This window comes from Trichechus manatus, unplaced genomic scaffold, assembly GCF_000243295.1.
Source record: "Trichechus manatus latirostris isolate Lorelei unplaced genomic scaffold, TriManLat1.0 scaffold00003, whole genome shotgun sequence".
Classification (NCBI taxonomy): Eukaryota; Metazoa; Chordata; class Mammalia; order Sirenia; family Trichechidae; genus Trichechus; species Trichechus manatus.
Window position 1 is genome coordinate 13,422,027 of NW_004443939.1, and position 18,395 is coordinate 13,440,421.

Consider the following 18,395-nt stretch of genomic DNA (forward strand, 5'->3'; position numbering starts at 1 on the left):
GCCTTTTGGGATCTATTTCCGGCCCAGTGGACTCCCAGTGCAGAGCGGGGAGGGAAGCGGTAAAAGGAAGAGAGGTTTTTCCCAAATCCAGTACAGAGCACAAAGGTAGGAGGTAAAAGGGAGAGAGGTTTTTCCCAAATGGGCTTTTTTTTTTTTTTTTAACTCTCTGCAAATGGGTGCGCGCACGTACTTATCCTAGCCTCTTGGGATCTGCTCTTCACTGGTTCGGAGTGTCCAAGCAGAATCTCTGCTGCCGGGTCTCTCACGATGTGGAAACTGCTTCTCTAGCACGCACGCAGCACAGCTGTTTGCCTGCTTCACCACACCGGACGTGGCTGTGTCTCTGCTGTGTCGCCGCCATGGCTCTAGTGCTCCTCACCTCTTCCAAACGGTCTTCCTCTCTGGTATGACTCAGATGGATTTCTTAACCTTGCCTTGTTCAGGGCTGCCAGATGTTCACATAGAATCAAATCACTTGTTTTTCCAGGTCTTTGTTGTAAGCGGGATATAGGAAACTTCTAAGTAGTCCGCTATGTTGACCAAGCCGCCACACTTTAGTAACCTTTGGCTTAAATTTTGCCGATTTCATTTGTTCTCTTTGTCCCTGAATCGTTCTCTAAGTTATCTGATTGTTACCACTTCAAAGATTGGCAGGACTGTGTGGCCTGAAGTTTTGCAGTAACATTTCATAATTCTCTGTTCCTCATGGTTTCCTCCTGTCATCCTTACAGTAATTTTAATCACAAGTAGGCCTTTTCTTTATTACTTGTATATCTTCAAGTGTGAGTCTTTCCCCCACTTTTTTGCTTCATTCTCCTTTGGAATCGTCTGTTTTGTTGATCCTCATTCTCGTCAACTCTTAAGAATGCCTTGATCAGTAATAGATTTTTTCTCTTCTCAAGTGGAGTTTCAGAAGATCACCTTGACCATGTCTGATTAGATATGATAGATGATCACTGTAATCTGACTTGTAATATATATAGGAACAAGTTTAAATATAGGCAAACACTTACAATATTGGGACAAATAGATGCTTCTGTTCTTAGTGAGTTGAGTCAAAAGGCAAGAAGAAAAAAAAGTATATTCTCTCAGGTTAGAAGACAAGCTCTCCCTTACTTATGTTTATGAATGTCTTAGTTCATTTTGGTTTACTTGCCAAACAGTTTATCTTCTTGCTCAAGTATTTAAAAGCAAATAGGATGTTTGTTTAGATCATGATAAACATAATGATCATATATTCTAATTCTTTCCTGAAAATTCTCTAACATGAATCACTGAATTTGTTACGACTAGAATATATAAAAATATTATTTGTTTAGTACTTTGTAACTTACCTAGCATTTTCCTCTGCATTTACCCATAGCACTGGATTTAGCAAATGAGGGTGTTGTAAACTTCAAGACCTAAGGCTGGTTATGTAGTGAATTTGGCAAGCAAGAAAAATTAAGTTTGGTTACTTCCCTTTATAAACATTTTTAAAATACTTACCAATATTGACTGACTGAATTTAAGTTAATCCTTTTATGCAAAATAAAACAAAACTGTGATATAGTGTAAGGATACTATGGGGACTGTTGCAGTATTTTAGGGAGGCATACTCATATTACAAACTATATAAATTTTAGAAATACATCATGTTCTAACCAAAGATCTTTATTCTAGTGACCAAATCATAAATTAGTATGTTTACTCACTTTGAAAGTAGCCTCAAAATCCAAATAAGAGTTATCTCTAAGTAGAACACCAAAATAAAAATAGAGGTAAAAATAAAACACTTTCCAAAACCTTCTCCAGAGTGCATCAGAAGACCAACAGAAATCAGGAGGTGAGCATTTATTGTTTAATTAGGAACATAGGAAATTTGGTTAGAAAATGAACAGACCGATTGGAAAATTCCTGTTAGAGTAATCAGGTTTAGAGATGCAGTAATAAGAACAGCCTCTAAAATTTACTGAGAGCTTATTGTGTTTGATACAAATGCCTGCAATCAGACACAAATTGGCCACCTGCAGACTCTGAACAACCTAACAGGTGTTTTGTTTGGTTGTACGCTTAAAAACAATTTTATTTTAGCCCACATTTAAAAACCAGGAGACTTCAAATGAAAAAATCTGGATGTTCATCTTCTTCAACACCTCTAAAGACCTGGCAGCCCTAGGTCTATATGCCTGCACTTCAGTCCCCAGGCCTGTGTAGTGACCAGAGCTTCCTGACTCATGTACGCCTAGTTCCTGCTTACTACTCCTATACGCATTTGAGTATGCAACTCTGGAAATAGATCTTTTAGCTTATAGAATAATCAAGACCAGGTACTGAATCCTCTTCATTCCACCTTGGAAGCAAATTCTATAAATTGGCAGAACAAAGAACACTAAAGGCATTGAACTTCTTGGGAAGTGACGGGGAAAGTGTAAAATAGAACTTTAACAAGCCAAGACCCTCCACTCCTGACTGATACTGATCCTGCTGTCCTTGTAGTCTGGCAGAGCCTATAACTGCTTTATACTAGTACAGTGGTTAAGCACTTGGCTGCTAACCAAGAGGTTGGTGGTTTGAACCCACCAGCAACTTCACAGGAGAAGACCTGACTGTCTGCTGCCATAAAGATCACAGCCTAGGAAACCCTGTGGGGTAGTTCTGCTCTGTCTTTATGAAGTCACTATGAGTCAGAATCAACTCCATGGCACACAACGATAGCTGGTTGCCTTGGAGTTGACCTCAACTCATAAGGACCCCATGTGTGTCAGAGTAGAACTGTGCTCCAGAGTTTTCAGTGGCTGATTATTCAGAAATAGATTGCAAAGCCTTTCTTCCAAGATTCCTCTGAGTGGACTCGAACCTCCAACATTTCTGTTAGTAACCAAGCTCCTTAACAGTTTGCACCACCCATAAGAAACCCATTGCCATTGAGTCAATTCTGACTCATAGCGACTCTATCCCAGGGACTCCAACTAACATCTATTTAAAAAAAAAAAAAAGTTTCCATGAAGTCATCAAATTGACTTTTGGGGTCTTTCGCTTTTGAAGGATTCACACAGCTTTTAATTAGAGATCTTGAGGGTTTCTGGATTTACACTTTCCAAAGCTTCTAGCTGGATTTTCTGGATTCTGGTTTATCAGCCTGTGACTACATGAATCTGAACAGCTGTTCTCTCAAAAGAGTATGGTGATGATGGCATCTGCAAATGGAGTTTCCAAAATTCTATCTTATGAGGATGTCTTTTACTAGAAAAATATAAACATGAACAATTGACTAAATAATCTGTTTCAAAGTCATTGAACATTAAGATATGACTTAATTTGGGTGGATTAATATAATTGAAATTGTGTTTTTTCTCTATAATCTTAAATTAATAAATGATCTTGATTTAAGGTTCTGCCTCTATATGGTTGCAATTGGCATTTAATTTACATTAGTTCTTATAATCTTATCTTGGTGTGTCACATTTAATCTCTTCCTTGCTGTATTTTGTGCTACTTTTAAAAGGAAATTGTTTGCCGTGAAACTGAATCTAAAATCATTAATTCCCACATTTCCTTCCTTGAAAAAGAACTTTAGTCTGATCACTACAGAAGAATAAAGTCTGAATCTTCCTATAAAATTGTCTCTTTCTCTTTCAAAACACAGTATGGAGTAGTCAGTACAAGATTTTAAGCCCAGAAATACATATTCACAGCTGTCTTTTTTTTTCTAATTTCATTTAAATTTCATGCATGCATACAGACAGATTTTTAAGAAAGGTGAGATTGACGTGGACCAGTACATGGAATACACGGCAAATAATAAAGTCAAATATTACAAGTCAAATGGACTAGAGTAAACATGTCTAGAGCCCTAACACACAAAACTAGCCTGGAAAGTGACCATTCCTGGACGTTAGCTACAATTGTTCTCTACTTTAGGAGTCCTCCAACAATGTCATGCTCGATATTATAGAAAGAACATGAAAATGGGAGACCAGAGATCTAAATTCGGAGTCTGGTTCTGCCCATTTACCTTCTGTGTGTCTGAGAGCCTCACTTGCCTCTCTGTATCATAAAGGGAGTTAGACTTGATATCCATGGAGGTCTCTCAGGTATAAAAGGCTATAGGCTTTTGTTTCCTGTCTATGTTCTGGAGAGTGGAGCCAGCCTCTTCATACGAGCGATGTCCTAGCTACTTTTATGTTTTGTGCCTTGGGATGTGGTCAATACTGGGTGTCAAGTAGCCTCTGGTGAGTTCATGGGCTAGCCCATATCCTGAAAGTGAAACTGTACAACATCTCTTTCCCCACTCACATCCTGGTCACTCTTGTTACCACGGAAGGGTCCTAAAGAAGGACAGAAGTCAGAGATTGTTGGAGTAACTTGATAATTAAGCCGTAGTCAAGGTTTGAGGAGTGAAAGAAAGAAGAAATATGTCTGCTTTGTTTTGTGTTTCCAGACATCATCTGGTCCACCCGTGTTCTATTGTTGCTGGACAGTTTTTATTATTCCCGCCTGTGTTTATTAGCGGCTCCTCGTCTTCTGCATTACATTCCTACCCATTGGTACAGGTGGCCGAAATCACTAGAAAAAGTACCTTCAAAATAATATTCTCATAAACGCACATTTCATGGCACTTTAAAGAGAAAGCCAGACAAGGAAGTTGTTAGTTGCTATCCAGTCAGCTCCAACTCATAGCAACATTATGAATAACAGAATGAAATGTTTCCTGGTCCCGTGCCATCTTCATGATCATTGGTGTTTGAGTCTATTGCCGTGTCTGTTGTGTAGTACCTTCCAACCTGGGGGGCCTATCTTCCAGCACTGTATTAGATAGTATTCTGTTGTGATCCATAAGGTTTTTATTGACTAACTTTCAGAAGTAGATCTCCAGACCTTTCTTTCTAGACTATCTTAGTCTGGAAGTTCTGCTGAAAGCTGTCCACCATGGGTGACCCTACTGGTATTTGAAATACCAGTGACATCATAGCAACACAGAAGCCACCACGGTATGACAAACTGACAGATGGGAGACAAGGAAGAGGCCTCCTTAAATTCTGCTCTCTGGTTTTCTTGGGGCTTCCTTTAAGCCCTAATCATGTCGGAAAGGCACTATGTTTATGATGTTTGCTAATACCCTATTCGGGGAAACAGTGTGCCCTGTACTACCTATTCTTAATCGTTGTCCCTTCAGCCCAATTTGGAGGAAAACTTCTAACAAGACATTAGAAACTGACAGTAAAGTTTTCTTGTACATTTCTGCTTTGTTCTTGTGTGTACATAACTGAAAATAGCACCTCCCTCTTAGCAAAGCTTTGTTATACAACAGATAGTCTCTCTTTAAGGTTTTCCAAAGTCTCCTTATGGTTTAAATAAGCCCGAAACACAATGACTGCTTGTCTTACGTTGGCCTGACTATTTGGAGTGCATGTATGGTTAGCTGTTTATGAAGTCTTCTATTGCCCAAGCCTGTTGACTGATCCATCATTCTCTGACTAGGTGTCTGTTCTCTCTTCCTTTTTGCTGATCACAGAGGCGCAGCCCGGTAAGAACTCTCAACATTTTTACCTTAAACATATATAGAGAAAATTGCTGCCAAGGCAAGGTGGCCAGGTTGGTTTCCCATTAAATTTATGATAACCCAGTGTGAATGAGGCAGATGAGTTAGGTTTTACTGGTTGGAAGCTTCTGGTCCTCCAAGTGTCCAGGGCATAGTTAAAGATGATCAGAGCACTTGTCCATAACAAACTAAATTCCTATGTAGGGGTTCCAGCTCCTAGAGCTAAATCTGATAAATGTGCACGTGTGTATGTGCATTGTGTATGTGTGTGCGTGCATGTGTATGCGTGTGTAAGTGCAAGGTGTTGAGATTGGCTAAAAACACCATAGAAGTTGATAGAAAAGTGATAACAAAGAATAAGAAAACTAGAAAGAAGGAAGTAAGAAAACCATTTTTAAAACCAGGTTGTAGTTAAGCGTGAATTCAAAACGTGTTGCTGGACCATAATTTACACGAGTCAGTATCCACTGTTATATAATCCTAATTTCAATTTGGGAGGAAGAGCTATGCTTTCAAGGTAAAACTCCTAGGCTGTCACATAATTCTAAATTTCACCACTGAAAACAAACTTTGAAAGAGTTAATCAGTGTTAGATTGTCTTGTTCAAAGTAAATTCTCAGTCGCTTTCCTCAGGTTGAAGGGTATTAAGAATTTAAAGCAACAAAAAGAAGGGTGTTCGCCATGTTTGAAATGCCCTCCTCCTACCTGGTCAGCTCCTTGAGAAAGGAAATGGGACTGAAAACAACCCTCTCTGATACACCCTTAGGCCTGTGCCAGTTCAATTCATCAATTAGTGTTTGAGGCAAATATCCTGCCCCAGCTGACATGTTGGTTATTTATTTGACTACAGAGCTGGGGCTCTAAGTTAAATGTTTTCAGAGACTGCTTTTAGGTTGTGGGTGATTCCAACCCCATGGTTAGATGATATCTCAGATTATGAAAAATATTCTCTTTTTTTAAAGCAAAGAGTGAGTTTACTAATTCAAAAATGAAGGAAAATTATTCACAATATACATATATCAACAAACAATCATTGAAAAGAGGAAAATGTGGTCACATAGTGAGGAGGTGAAGGTTTTTTAATTGAATGGTGTTTTGCCTGAATGTGGCTTGTGTGCCGGACATCACGTTAACCTTGTTCCAGCTTTGTCGTGCTGGCAACATCAAGGTCGTCAAAGATCTGTATGCTGGATCCAGCTGACAATAGGGCTTTCTTTTCTGTTGCTACAGACTTGCTGTGGTTCATTGGAATATCTGTTCTTTATAAATTGATATTTTTATTCCTTCTAATTTTTAAACAACAGGGTTTTCTTGCATCTTTCTGCCTTGCTTGCTCACACTTAACTGGGGATTGTTCATTCATGAAGGCAATTTAATAAAAATGTTACAAGGGCTTCTTCCTTAGGGCCTCAACGGTAAATATCTGTTGAATGAGTTAGTACACCTGGGAATCAATGAATACAAAAGAAGCTTTGTACCCTTCTTAGTTTCGTGGGTATTTTACATTTTTAATAAAAACAGCAGTACAGAAAAGCCAAATAGTCTTCATTACAGCCTCTGGGGTCCTCGAACTCCTGGATTTCAGGACTCACAGTACTGAGGGGGCCCTGTTCCCTCAATGCCAGCTTATTAACCTTGTGCTAACAACTTGGAACTAGACCCCCCTGTATCTTTTTCTTCAGACCTTATTAATAGAGAAGTGATTATCTGAGGCTTCATAACTGCAAAAAACATCTCAGCTCTATTAAACAGTTTATCCCTTTAATTATTTCTGTCCACAGAGTCTTATTTTCCAAAAGCGAATATGTATCCAAACCCCATAATAACCATAGCAGATTTAAATGAATGTATTGGTTAAAAGTTTTTTACTAATGGTGTACTAATTCTCTATATGGCACACCAAACAGGAGGAAATAGATCGCATTATTAGGAAAGACAAGCTGGAAAATATAGCTTGAAAGATTTAAATCACCTACCTTATGAGGAGAAATCACTTCTCACCTAAAGAAAAACATCTAATGGATCCTTGTTGACATTAAAACTGTTCCTCTCTCCTAAATGAGATAAAGATGGGATAGAAAATTCTTTAAGTCTTTAGGAAAGAGGCAAAGAAGTTTTATATAGGTCTGTTACAGAGATCTGGCGCTGAGTTGTTAATGTTATAACTTGAGAAAAGAAAACATGTCTTCACTGGCTTGAGTCTTCACCAGAGTTAGAAAGTAAGGAAAATGTGTCTCTGTTGGCCACCCCACTGAACTGTCATTCATGGTGATACTTTCTTATACCTTCAATCTCCCCATCCCTGCCCCTGTCATTCTCCCAAGGCTGGCCATGCCATGTCCCACCCCATGATGCCAACCTTCTGACAGTCTACTTTTCTGGTAGCACCTCATGCTAAGAACTTTTCACTGCTTCTGATTTCAAATTAAAATTTTTGATCTAGTCAATGCTTCTGTTATCTAAATAAACTTACTTTTTTTTTAAGGTGTTATGGTTGCTATAAAGGCTAGAGATGGCTTTCGCAGATTATTCCTGACAGGGCTGTTTGCATTCCAATAGGATCACAATACCTTGAGCTAAAGGAATGACTCCCAGTAACTGGACTGGTGGGCCCTTGGCCGGCAGGTGGAATTCCCTGGTTTGCTGAATAAAACAGTTCACTCAGTGGCAATGCCTCCAAGTTTCCCTTCCCTTTAACACTTGCCATTTATATCTTTAAAGATTGCATTAGTAAACTGATGGCTGTTTATACTAGCAACTTGTGGATTCCACCTGACTAGAAGCAGATAGTACCCCTAATACATTCTATAATTTTCAGTTATCAAACTGGGTCATGGATTATGGTAGCCTTGGATTTACTTTCTTGGCTGCTAGAGTTCAAGGTTCTCGTTTTGTTTTGTCTTTAATGGACTCTTCATTATTTGTCTTTAATTTACCATATCTACCCAGGTAAGGGTTTTTTTCTGGTTCAGAAGACTCATTTATCCTCCCTTCCTCTCAAACAACCTTTGAGTCAAATGAACATTTGATTTATGTGCATGTGTGTCTACAATTTCCAACTTGAATGCAGTTTAAGAAAAATTTTATTTTCCACATCTGCGTTTCTTAGTTCAGTCTAATGAAATAACAGAAATATACATATTGTACATAACATCTATGTGGTCTTAAACCTTATAGTGTCTATTTCTGATTCTAGGGTGCAATTAAAAGGAACTTATCCAGTAAGTATATTTTAGCTACAAGAAATAGAGTACGATTTAAAAGAAGGAATGGTTCCTTGGATCTTAGAGGATGTGTACATTTGAATTATATACACTTTGGACTGAATTTTTAAGTTTTATAATTTTTTTACTTTTACAGCAAAGACATGTTGTAATGATAGAGGATCTCTGTGGGCTCAGGATGATTAATATTTAAATTCTTAAACTGAATGTGCTTTTGGAAAAACATTTCTATCTTCTTCCTATATTTGTCTACTCTTGATGTATCATTATAACTTTAGAAATGAATTTAATCAAGTACGTGTTTGTTGATGGGGGTGGGGAGAGGAGGAGGACAGAAGGAACTAAAGGTAGATGCAGTTTAACCATTCTTGTGTTATTTAACATGAAAATTTAATCAACCAAAGTGATATAGGTTATCATATGCATAGAGTACTATTTTCCTCTGCTGCATACAACACATTCCAGGAAATTCTAAATTCATGGTATATAGTTAAAGGTCTGACATTTTCTTGGCATTTCAAGAAAAGAACAGGCATAGAATGCTGGATTCATGTACTGTGTACATATGGCCTGACTTAGTAGTCTCATGCTAATTGAGTAGCAGAACTGATCAACACAGCAGACATTTGAAGAATCGTATGCTATTTTGCTAAGCTCTGCAATACACAGATCTATTTAATGGCTTATCATGGAGGTTCCTTGGTGAATGAGATTTTACAAATGCCAGAGAAAATGCCACTACATATGCCTAATACATGACTGTTGCATTGCCAGGAGAGAGGGCTTGTTTTCTGGGTTTGTTTTGCAGTGTTTTAATATTGAATTGCTTATTGATGGGACTTAAATCTCTTAGTGTTTCCAAACAACTCATAAACGGTGTCAGAGGGGAATGGTAAAATATAGGCCTAAAAAGTCCCTTTGTCCTGTGCATCAATCAGGTGAAGAAGTGGCAAGACCCAGGCGTTCCACACCAACTCCAGAGCTTGTAAGGTGAGCATGGAAGACATTGGTTATGTCTTATGCAAGGCATCATGCCCTGTTAACATTTAAGCAAATTTTCTCTGGGCTAATCTCCTGACTGCCTGTTAATAAGCAGGCTGCCCATAGTTACAGGTCATAGTATGGTCCAAATATGCTATCATTTCTCATAACTGCAGCCCCAGGGAGACCTTTGGGGAAGTATTCTGCGGTCATCTAAAGTAACCATCCATCAGAATGTTTAGTTCGCTCACTAATGGGAAGGGTCTTTTGGTGTCTCGAATGCTGATCTAAAATATGATTATATTACCCTATGGAGAAGGTTATAATTTCATGATACATTCATTCCATCTGTCACACACCAAAGGAGTGTTCTTAGATGTTTTGGGTTTTGGCAAAGCAGTGTATTCTTTGGGTTAGGTAAGTATTGTACAAATGGGTATTGTTTTCAGAAAGACTGTTATTACTATTTAAAAGCTGGGTTCTTTTACATTTTTCCCTCCTTCCGCAATCCCTCCCCTCTCCTCTTCACCTCTTCACCCGCTTCCACACGTACATGGAGAGAGAAAACTCCTTAGGATCAGTGAGGGGAATCAGGACTAGAGAAGAAATAAAGAAGATTATGCAGCCCTTTGGTAATAATCTATCTAGAGTAATAATTAAAAGAAATGGTGAGAGTTTAGCTTATCATTTCCCTGCCCCCCCCCCCAATTTCTTGATACTCTGCTTCCCTTTCTGCAGTGTGCTACTTTAGGATGTTAAGAGGTTATGGCTAGTCTGTTGGGTGGGGAGAAATGAAATTAGAAGTTGGAAGATCCTGTTTCTTATTCAGACACAAACACTGACATCCTGGGTGGCTGGTCACCTTACCTCCCTATACCTAAACTGTGTTCACTACAGGAAAGAGGTGTGGTGAAGACCAATATAAATGTTTTTTGAGATCTTAAGTGAGAAAGGCGCTTTGCAATAAACTCTTATCTCTAGTATTATCTCATCTAGGTGTAAATAATCATGATGCTTGGAAAAGACTTTCTCTCCTTCTAACTTACTCCTGTTGGACCACCACCCTGGTACCCTACTGAGAGCCAGGGATCTTATCTCCTACCAACTCTCTTGTCCCATAACATATTTATATATTTGACATCCTTTGTAATATTTTCTAGCCCTACAAGACCTTTGTATACACATGCTTGCAGGCATGCTTACAAGAGTGCGCACACTGGCACACACACATGCACACACACCTGTCTCACCTACAGAAATATTTGAAAGCTTGTAATTTGTATATCTTTTTTAGCATTAATAATCCCTGTCTTTCTCTCTGTTTTGCTTTAATGTATATGGTTTAGCAAAAAGGCTCCAGATGACACTATGGCCCTTGCTCCCCTCTTTGGCCCACCATTAGAATCAGCTTTTGATGAACAAAAGACAGAAGGTAAAAGAAACTATATGTATATGGATTTGTTTTTCTTTTCAGTGAAGTATGACTTACCTAGAGTAAGTATAAGTGTTTTGAGGTATTTTTTTCCATTTATTTATTTATTTGTTTTAATTTTTTGGTGAAAACATGCACAGCCAAAGAATTACCATTTCAGCAATTTCTACATGTACAATTCAGTAACACTGATTACATTCTTCAAGTTGGGCAACCATTCTCAGTATCCTTTTCCAAATTATTCTACCTCTATTAACATAAAATCACTGCCCACTAAGCCTCTCTAACCTTTCGAGTTACTGTTGTCAATTTGATCCCACATAGATAATTCTTTAAAAGAGCACAATGCTCAAGGCAGACGTACTTTACTAATTAATATGAACTATTGTTTGGTTCAGAGAAGATTTCAGGGAGATCGTTTTGGCTTGAGGTTTAAGATTTAAAAATTCTCAGGGCAATAGTTTCAGAGGTCCATTCACCTCAATGCCTCCAGAATGTCATTGAGAATTTGACTGAGGCACATTTTTAATGCATCATCAGTTTCTTGAGTGAAATAAAAGTTCTCATCTAGATGTTTTATAAAGCACAGGAGTTTAGTTTGCAAACCTCTATTATTTTAGGATTTGAAACTTTACCTCCAAAAAAACAAAAATCTAATACCTAACAAATTCATTCCTCAAAAGAGGTCAGAAAGAATTATTGCAAATCTGCTCAAATCACTGGTCAGGGAATAAGGGCTCTGTGAGCTAAACAGCCATCATTTGAGGTATTAGCAGGAGCACAAAGGAGCCAGCCCCTTATACTCCCCATCATAGTCCCTGTCATTGCAATCAGGCCACATTTACTGTTTCACGTCATCAATGGAAGTGTCAACTGGACTGCTCGAAAATGACATTGTTTGCAGAACCACAATCCAGGAGTGACCTTGAATCATTTAGCAATTTAGAAGTAAAATGTGGGAGAAAAAGAATACATTCATTTCTGTCATTATTATTGGGCTTGCAGATTATTCATTCATAGAGTTAAATTTCATTTTTTAATGGCCATAAATAGCATATCCCTTGCTGATATAAAAGAAACTCTCTATAAAAAGAACCTGATCTATGCTTGAAATGTGTTTATGTCCAATATACATATCCTCTGTAGCTGTGTTTGGTAATATATAGTGTGACTTAAGAGCATTATGTAAAATGTTATTTTTCCAGGACTCATTGGTGAAAGAAATTAAATATGTTAGGACAACAATAATTGAAAGCATAATGAGTAGGCTAAACCACAATAACAAAGAAACTCCAAAGTAGGGCGAATTTAACAAGATAGGATTTTATTTATGTTCATGTTAACAGTCTAGAAGTAAGCAATATAAGACTGATAAGATGGCCCTAAGGATCCCTAATGTTTCACAGTGGTTAAGCACTCAGCTGCTAACTGAAAGGTCGGTGGTTCAAACCCACCAGTGCTCCGTGGGAGAAAAGGCCTGGTGATTTGCTCCTGTAAGGATTGCAGCCTAGGAAACTCATGGGGCAGTTATACTCTGTCATAGAGGATCACTATGAGTCAGAATAAACTCAATAGCACACAACAACAGGGTGGCCCTGCCATCTTCAGAATGTGGCCCTCATCTCTGGGCCCAAGGTAGCTGCTCCGGGTCTCATTATCTCCCAGTTAGAAGAAAGGAGGTGTCATAGGCTGGGTTCTCTAGAGAAGCAAAACCAGTGAAGCATCTATATATACATATATATATAGAGAGGAAATGGCTCATATGGTTGTAGAGGCTGAAAAGTCCCAAGTCCGTGGGTCAGGCTGGAGGCTTTTACTGACTCAAGTAGCTACAGGGGCTGGTGAACTCAAGATCCAGATTGAGGAGGCTGACGGATCCCAAGATTGGCAGGCAAGCTGCTAGCTCAAGTCCCAAGAACCAGAAGTTAGATGAACGGGAGCCAGCTGCAGGATCCAGAGAGAGTAAAAGCCCGTGAACCTTGCCAGAAAGTCTACCTCTATTGAATGCAGGCCACAGCCCCAAGGTAACTCCCTTTCAACTGATTGGCTACTCACAGCCGATCCCATCAGGGAAGTGATCACATTATTATACGACTGCCAAACTACTGAGAATCATGGCTCAGCCAAGTTGACACACAACCTTAATGATCACAGTCCACCCCTTGTCTACTTGGCACCTGTATACATCTCCTTATACCATACATAATCTCGGAATAAAGACAATTATAAAGTCATAATTGCTCTTAACATGATACAACTAACATGCGTACAACTGAAAACGTACTAGCTGTTTACATCTTATATTTCATAAGTGAAGAAAACAAAAATATTTGATGCACACATACAAGGAAGAAATACTCATAACAATCACAGTCCTCGTTTCTGCAGTTGGTCATGTGGTTGTAACTGACATTTAGAACTGCCTTCTTCCACCTCCCATCTATATTCCCTTTGCCTTCAGCAAGCACCTCAGCTGGTCATGGTTCTTTGCCTAGTGGGGTGACCCAAACTTTCATTCCTGAAGGGTCTGGGCCATCAGCAGTCATGTCCGAATTGGGTTGCTATAGTTTTCCATTGACTTTAATCACAGGGCGTGGTAGTACTAAGAGACATCCTAAGGGCTCTCTTGCATTCCAGACATAGTCTTCTTTATCTCCATTTTGTAATATCAGTCCAATTTCCTCTTGGTAGTCAGACTCAATCACACCAGCAATATGGTAACTCCCTTCTTTGCCTGTTGATCCAGAGGCATAAGGAGCCCAAAATGGCCAGGTAGCATTCTTTAACTGCCAGTTCAGTGGAATTGGTGATATGTATCCAGGTGGGAGCATTTCTCCATTTAGAACTAAGACCTCTAGACTCGTAGAGGATAGGGTTATGGGAGCAGGAAGCAAAAATTTTGTGAGTGGGTCACTAGGGGTAATAGTGAGTGGTGCCAGTCCCTTTTCTACTCCTTGATTCCTGGACGCATGAATACTGGCTGTGGGAGAAACAGCACCATATACTGACACTGGTTTAGAGCATATACAGCCTCCTGGAGAACATTGCCTCAACCCTGCAAGGTATTGCCACCTATCTAGTGCCATAATTGTATCTTTAGAAGGCCATTCCATCGTTCTATCAAGCCAGCTGCTTCAGGGTGAGGGGGAATATGGTAAGACCAGTGAATTTCACGAGCATGGCCCATTACCACACTTCATTTGCTGTGAAGTGAGTCCCTTCATCCAAGACAATGCTATGTGGGACACCACGACAGTGGATAAGGCATTCTATAAGTCCACAGACGGTAGTTTTTACAGAAGCACTGTGTGTAGGGAAGGCAAATCCATATCCAGAGTAAGTGTCTATTCCAGTAAGAACAAAATACTGCCCTTTCCATGATGGAAGTGGTCCAATGTAATTACCCTGCCACCAGGTTTGTTGGCTGATCACATTGAGGAATGAGCCTTAATAATCACAGGGGGAAAAGGGCCAATGGAACTCACTGCCAGTTCTTGTAAGGGCAAAATTTGGAAGACACATCACTTCCAACTAGAGCCCCCTGGAGAGAATTTAGTGCCATATGACCAGCTAAACTCAAATTATAAATGTGGAAAATGGATGCTGGGACAGCTACCAGTCAGACTGAAATATTTTAAATGATGTAGTTAAGAAAAGGTATAAGGAGAATTCCTAAATACTCTTTCAGCTATTAAAATGCCTATAACTTAGAACCCCTATATAAAGGTGGCCCTGAGGTAAGGCCTTCAGCTATTATAAGCTCACCTATAATCAATCACACATTTGCTGACGTAACTGTGGAGGAACTGAAAATGGGATTTGATTTCTTGCATCAAATTTAAGGTATTATTTAAGGTATTCCATAACTTTTTGGAAACCTGATATGCAAAATAAAATTTAAAAATCTTAAAAACCATGGTGGTGTCCCACACTGAATGGATGAAAAAAAAAAAAATGTTGTTTCACATCTTTGGAGAATGTTTGAGTTCATGTTAAAATAGAGCTAAAGCGTCTTGAGGTTTGTGATGGAGAAGTGATATACACCTAGACTTGTCAATGAGCCTAACTTGATTGTTCTTTCTGTGCTTTCAGCCCCTGATGTTCCGTAAAGTTTCAACATTTGCACCAACCATAGTTGCTCTTCCAAAACCCACACTTCCTTTTCTTATCTACCCACTCTTACTTTTTCTGACTGATTCTTCAAACATTAGTTTAAAAGCCCTGTGGAAAAATGTTCTGGAGTCAAATATATTTGGATCAGATCTTAGCTCTTGCTCAAGTTATTTAGCCACTTTAATCCACAGCTTCCTCTCCCAAAAATGGTACTTATATCAGCTACATGATGGTGTTATAAGGATTCAAATATATAAAAATAGTAACTGGCCTTGTGCTAAGTGTTTTATATACAGTAAGTTTATATACAATACCTTCTTCTGGAGCCCTGGCAGCACAGTGGTTAAGAGCTTATCTGTTAACCAAAAGGTCAGCAGTTCAAATCCACCAGCTGCTCCTTGGAAACCCTATGGGGCAGTTCTACTCTGTCCTATAGGGTCACTATAAGTTGGTAATCCTCCTCCTTCAACTCTGTGAAATTGTTCTTATCCTCATGTTACACCCAAAGGAGCAAAAGCTCAAAAAGGTTAAATAACTTGCCCAAGGTCCTTCAGTAAGAATAGAGTCTGGATTCAAACCACATCTGACTGACTTCTCAGCCTGTTCTCTCCACTGCAATGAATTAAAAGCAGTATTTGCACAACTCAACATCAAAAAGATAAACAACCCAATCAAAAAATGGGCAAAGAATTTAAATAGACATTTTTCTAAAGAAGATATACAGATGGCCAATAAGCACATAAAAAGATGCTCTTCATCATTAGCCATTAGGTAAATGCAAGTCAAAATCACAATGAGATACTACTTCATACCCACTAGGATGGCTATTATTTAAAAAAAAAAAAAAAAAAACAGAAAATAATAAGCGTTGGTGAGGATGTGGAGAAGTTGGAACCTTCATCCATTGCTGGTGGGAATATAAAATAGTTCAGCCTCTGTGGAAAACAGTTTGGGAGTTTCTCAAAGAGTTAAACACAGAATTACCATGTAACCATCAATTTCACATCTAGATATATACCCAAAATAATTGAAAGCAGGGACTCAAACAGATATTTGTACACCAGTGTTCATTGTAGCATTATTCACAATAGCCAAAATGTGAAAACAACCCAAATGTCCGTTAACAGATGGTATATGTGTACAATGGAATATTATTCAGCCATAAAGAGAAATAAAGTTCTAATATATGCTATGACATGGATCAACCTTGAAAACATATGCTGACTGAAATGTCAGACACAAAAGGACAAATATTATATAATTTCACTTATATGAAATATCTGGAATGGGTAAATGCACAGAGACCAAAGTAGACTAGTGGTTACCAGAGGCTGGGGAAAGGGGTAATGGGGAGTTATTATTTAATGGGTTCTGAGTTTCTGTTTGAGGTTATTAAAAAGTTTTAGAACTGATAATGGTTAGGATGTACAATAATGTGAATGTAATTAATGTCACTGAATTATATATTTAAAAACGGTTAAAATGGCAGATTATACATTACATATAATTAACCAAAATAAAACTAAAAAAAAATAAAAAGCAGTACTTGCATAGTCCCTGACACATGATAGGTGCTAAGAAGAGGTAATTATTTACATTGTTACTATAGCAATAAAGAACTCAAAACAAGGAAAAAAATAAAATAGGAGAAATGTTAAATTCAGTGTCTTTAGGCCCAGTACTTAGTTACCTTTATGCATTCTCTGATTCATTTTAGATATCAAGAATTTGTTAATTTTTTCTGATATTCCCTTAAGATTGTCACCAAATATTTTTAAAATAATTTTATTTCTGATTATGATGCTAAGAAGGTTTTATTTAAAAACCCTGGAAGACCCTTTGAAGATATAAACCACTATCTATAACCCAGGTATTTTTATTTCTGCTGCATATTTATGGCAAAATTTAAACAAACCAACTTACAACAAAACAAATGCCCATAAGATTAATGCCTGGTTTTCAAATGGGTGCCAGAAACTGAGTTAGTACAGTTACTGATTTAAATGCACTTAAGTGATCAACCAGGAAGAAAATGTAGAAGCCGTATTTTAGAAGTTTTTATTTAGCTATATTTACACACACAGACCCCCCTACACACACATATCACTCCTATTTTCATTCTCTGCTTGAGTAGAATGAGGAGCAGCACATTCCTAAATTAATTTACCAGTGCAGAGGCGGGGGGAGATAATATTGTGATGCTCAACTTTAAATTGAAATTTTAAGCTCTAAAATCCAGGGAGTGTTCTGTTTTGAACTTACCCTGGGAAATTTTCTTTCTGTGTTTCCAGTTCTTATAGATCAGCCTGAGATATGGGGTTCAGGCCAATCAATTAACCCAAGTGTCGAGTCGCCAAAGTTAACAAGACCTTTTCCCACTGGAAGTAAGTTATATGTCTGTTCTGTCTGGAAAAATGAGTGAGTCATTTTACTGTCTGTCTGTGTAGTGAAATTAGGCAACTCTAAGAAAGTCTACTTAAGTAACATTTGAACTGCATAATATTAAGAAGAAAGGTTGTTGTTCTAATAGGCTTTAGAGTTAAAGGAGCCCAGAGAAGGTTATTTAGGCAGGAATAAAAAAATAAAATGAAGTAAAATTATTAACCTTGAATCATGGTTCATGGTTCCACATGCCCCATTTCTGTTTGGTCATTCATTCATTATATATATATATACACACACACACACACACACACACACACACACACATAAAATGAAGATAGTGTGATGCAAATGAGCTAAAGAACCAACTAGCTATCACACAATGCAAAGGTGAACAAGTCAGATATGGTCCCTATTAGTTCTGTAGAACAGCTGATGCTGCGTTGGATAGAAAGGCTGCGTTGAGAGTAAAGGGGGATAATTGGAGAGCAGAAGAAACAAGGCTGAATAGTAGACAGAAGCTGAGACAGGATCATGGCAAATTTATCTCAATGTAGGGCTGTCAGCCCTGCTTATTCCAGCATGCCTCCCACCCCGGGTGGCTGGGGAAGGAGGTTCTAAAGATCTTTATAGCCCTTCACCTGTAGTGGGCTGGACCATTTGGACTAAATGGATTGCTCATTTTGGTCAAGCCACCAGTTTGATGGATTTATTGAATTCTCATTTTGGTAGACCAGCC

The 18,395-nt window shown here is 38.4% G+C and overlaps 1 protein-coding gene across 5 annotated transcripts in view; it reads left to right on the forward strand.

Moving 5' to 3' along the window:
- Positions 1-18,395, forward strand: part of SGIP1 (SH3GL interacting endocytic adaptor 1) — a 266,382-nt gene that overhangs the window by 167,092 nt on the left and 80,895 nt on the right. For 3 of the 5 annotated variants that reach the window (XM_004369029.3, XM_012555353.2, XM_012555367.2), the window contains 5 exons: positions 5,498-5,509; positions 8,721-8,745; positions 9,687-9,738; positions 11,076-11,161; positions 17,566-17,658. In XM_004369029.3, the coding sequence (XP_004369086.1) occupies positions 5,498-5,509; positions 8,721-8,745; positions 9,687-9,738; positions 11,076-11,161; positions 17,566-17,658 (268 nt within the window). The remainder of the gene's footprint in view (positions 1-5,497; positions 5,510-8,720; positions 8,746-9,686; positions 9,739-11,075; positions 11,162-17,565; positions 17,659-18,395) is intronic. The other 2 variants (XM_012555361.1, XM_012555357.2) reach the window with 1 other exon arrangement.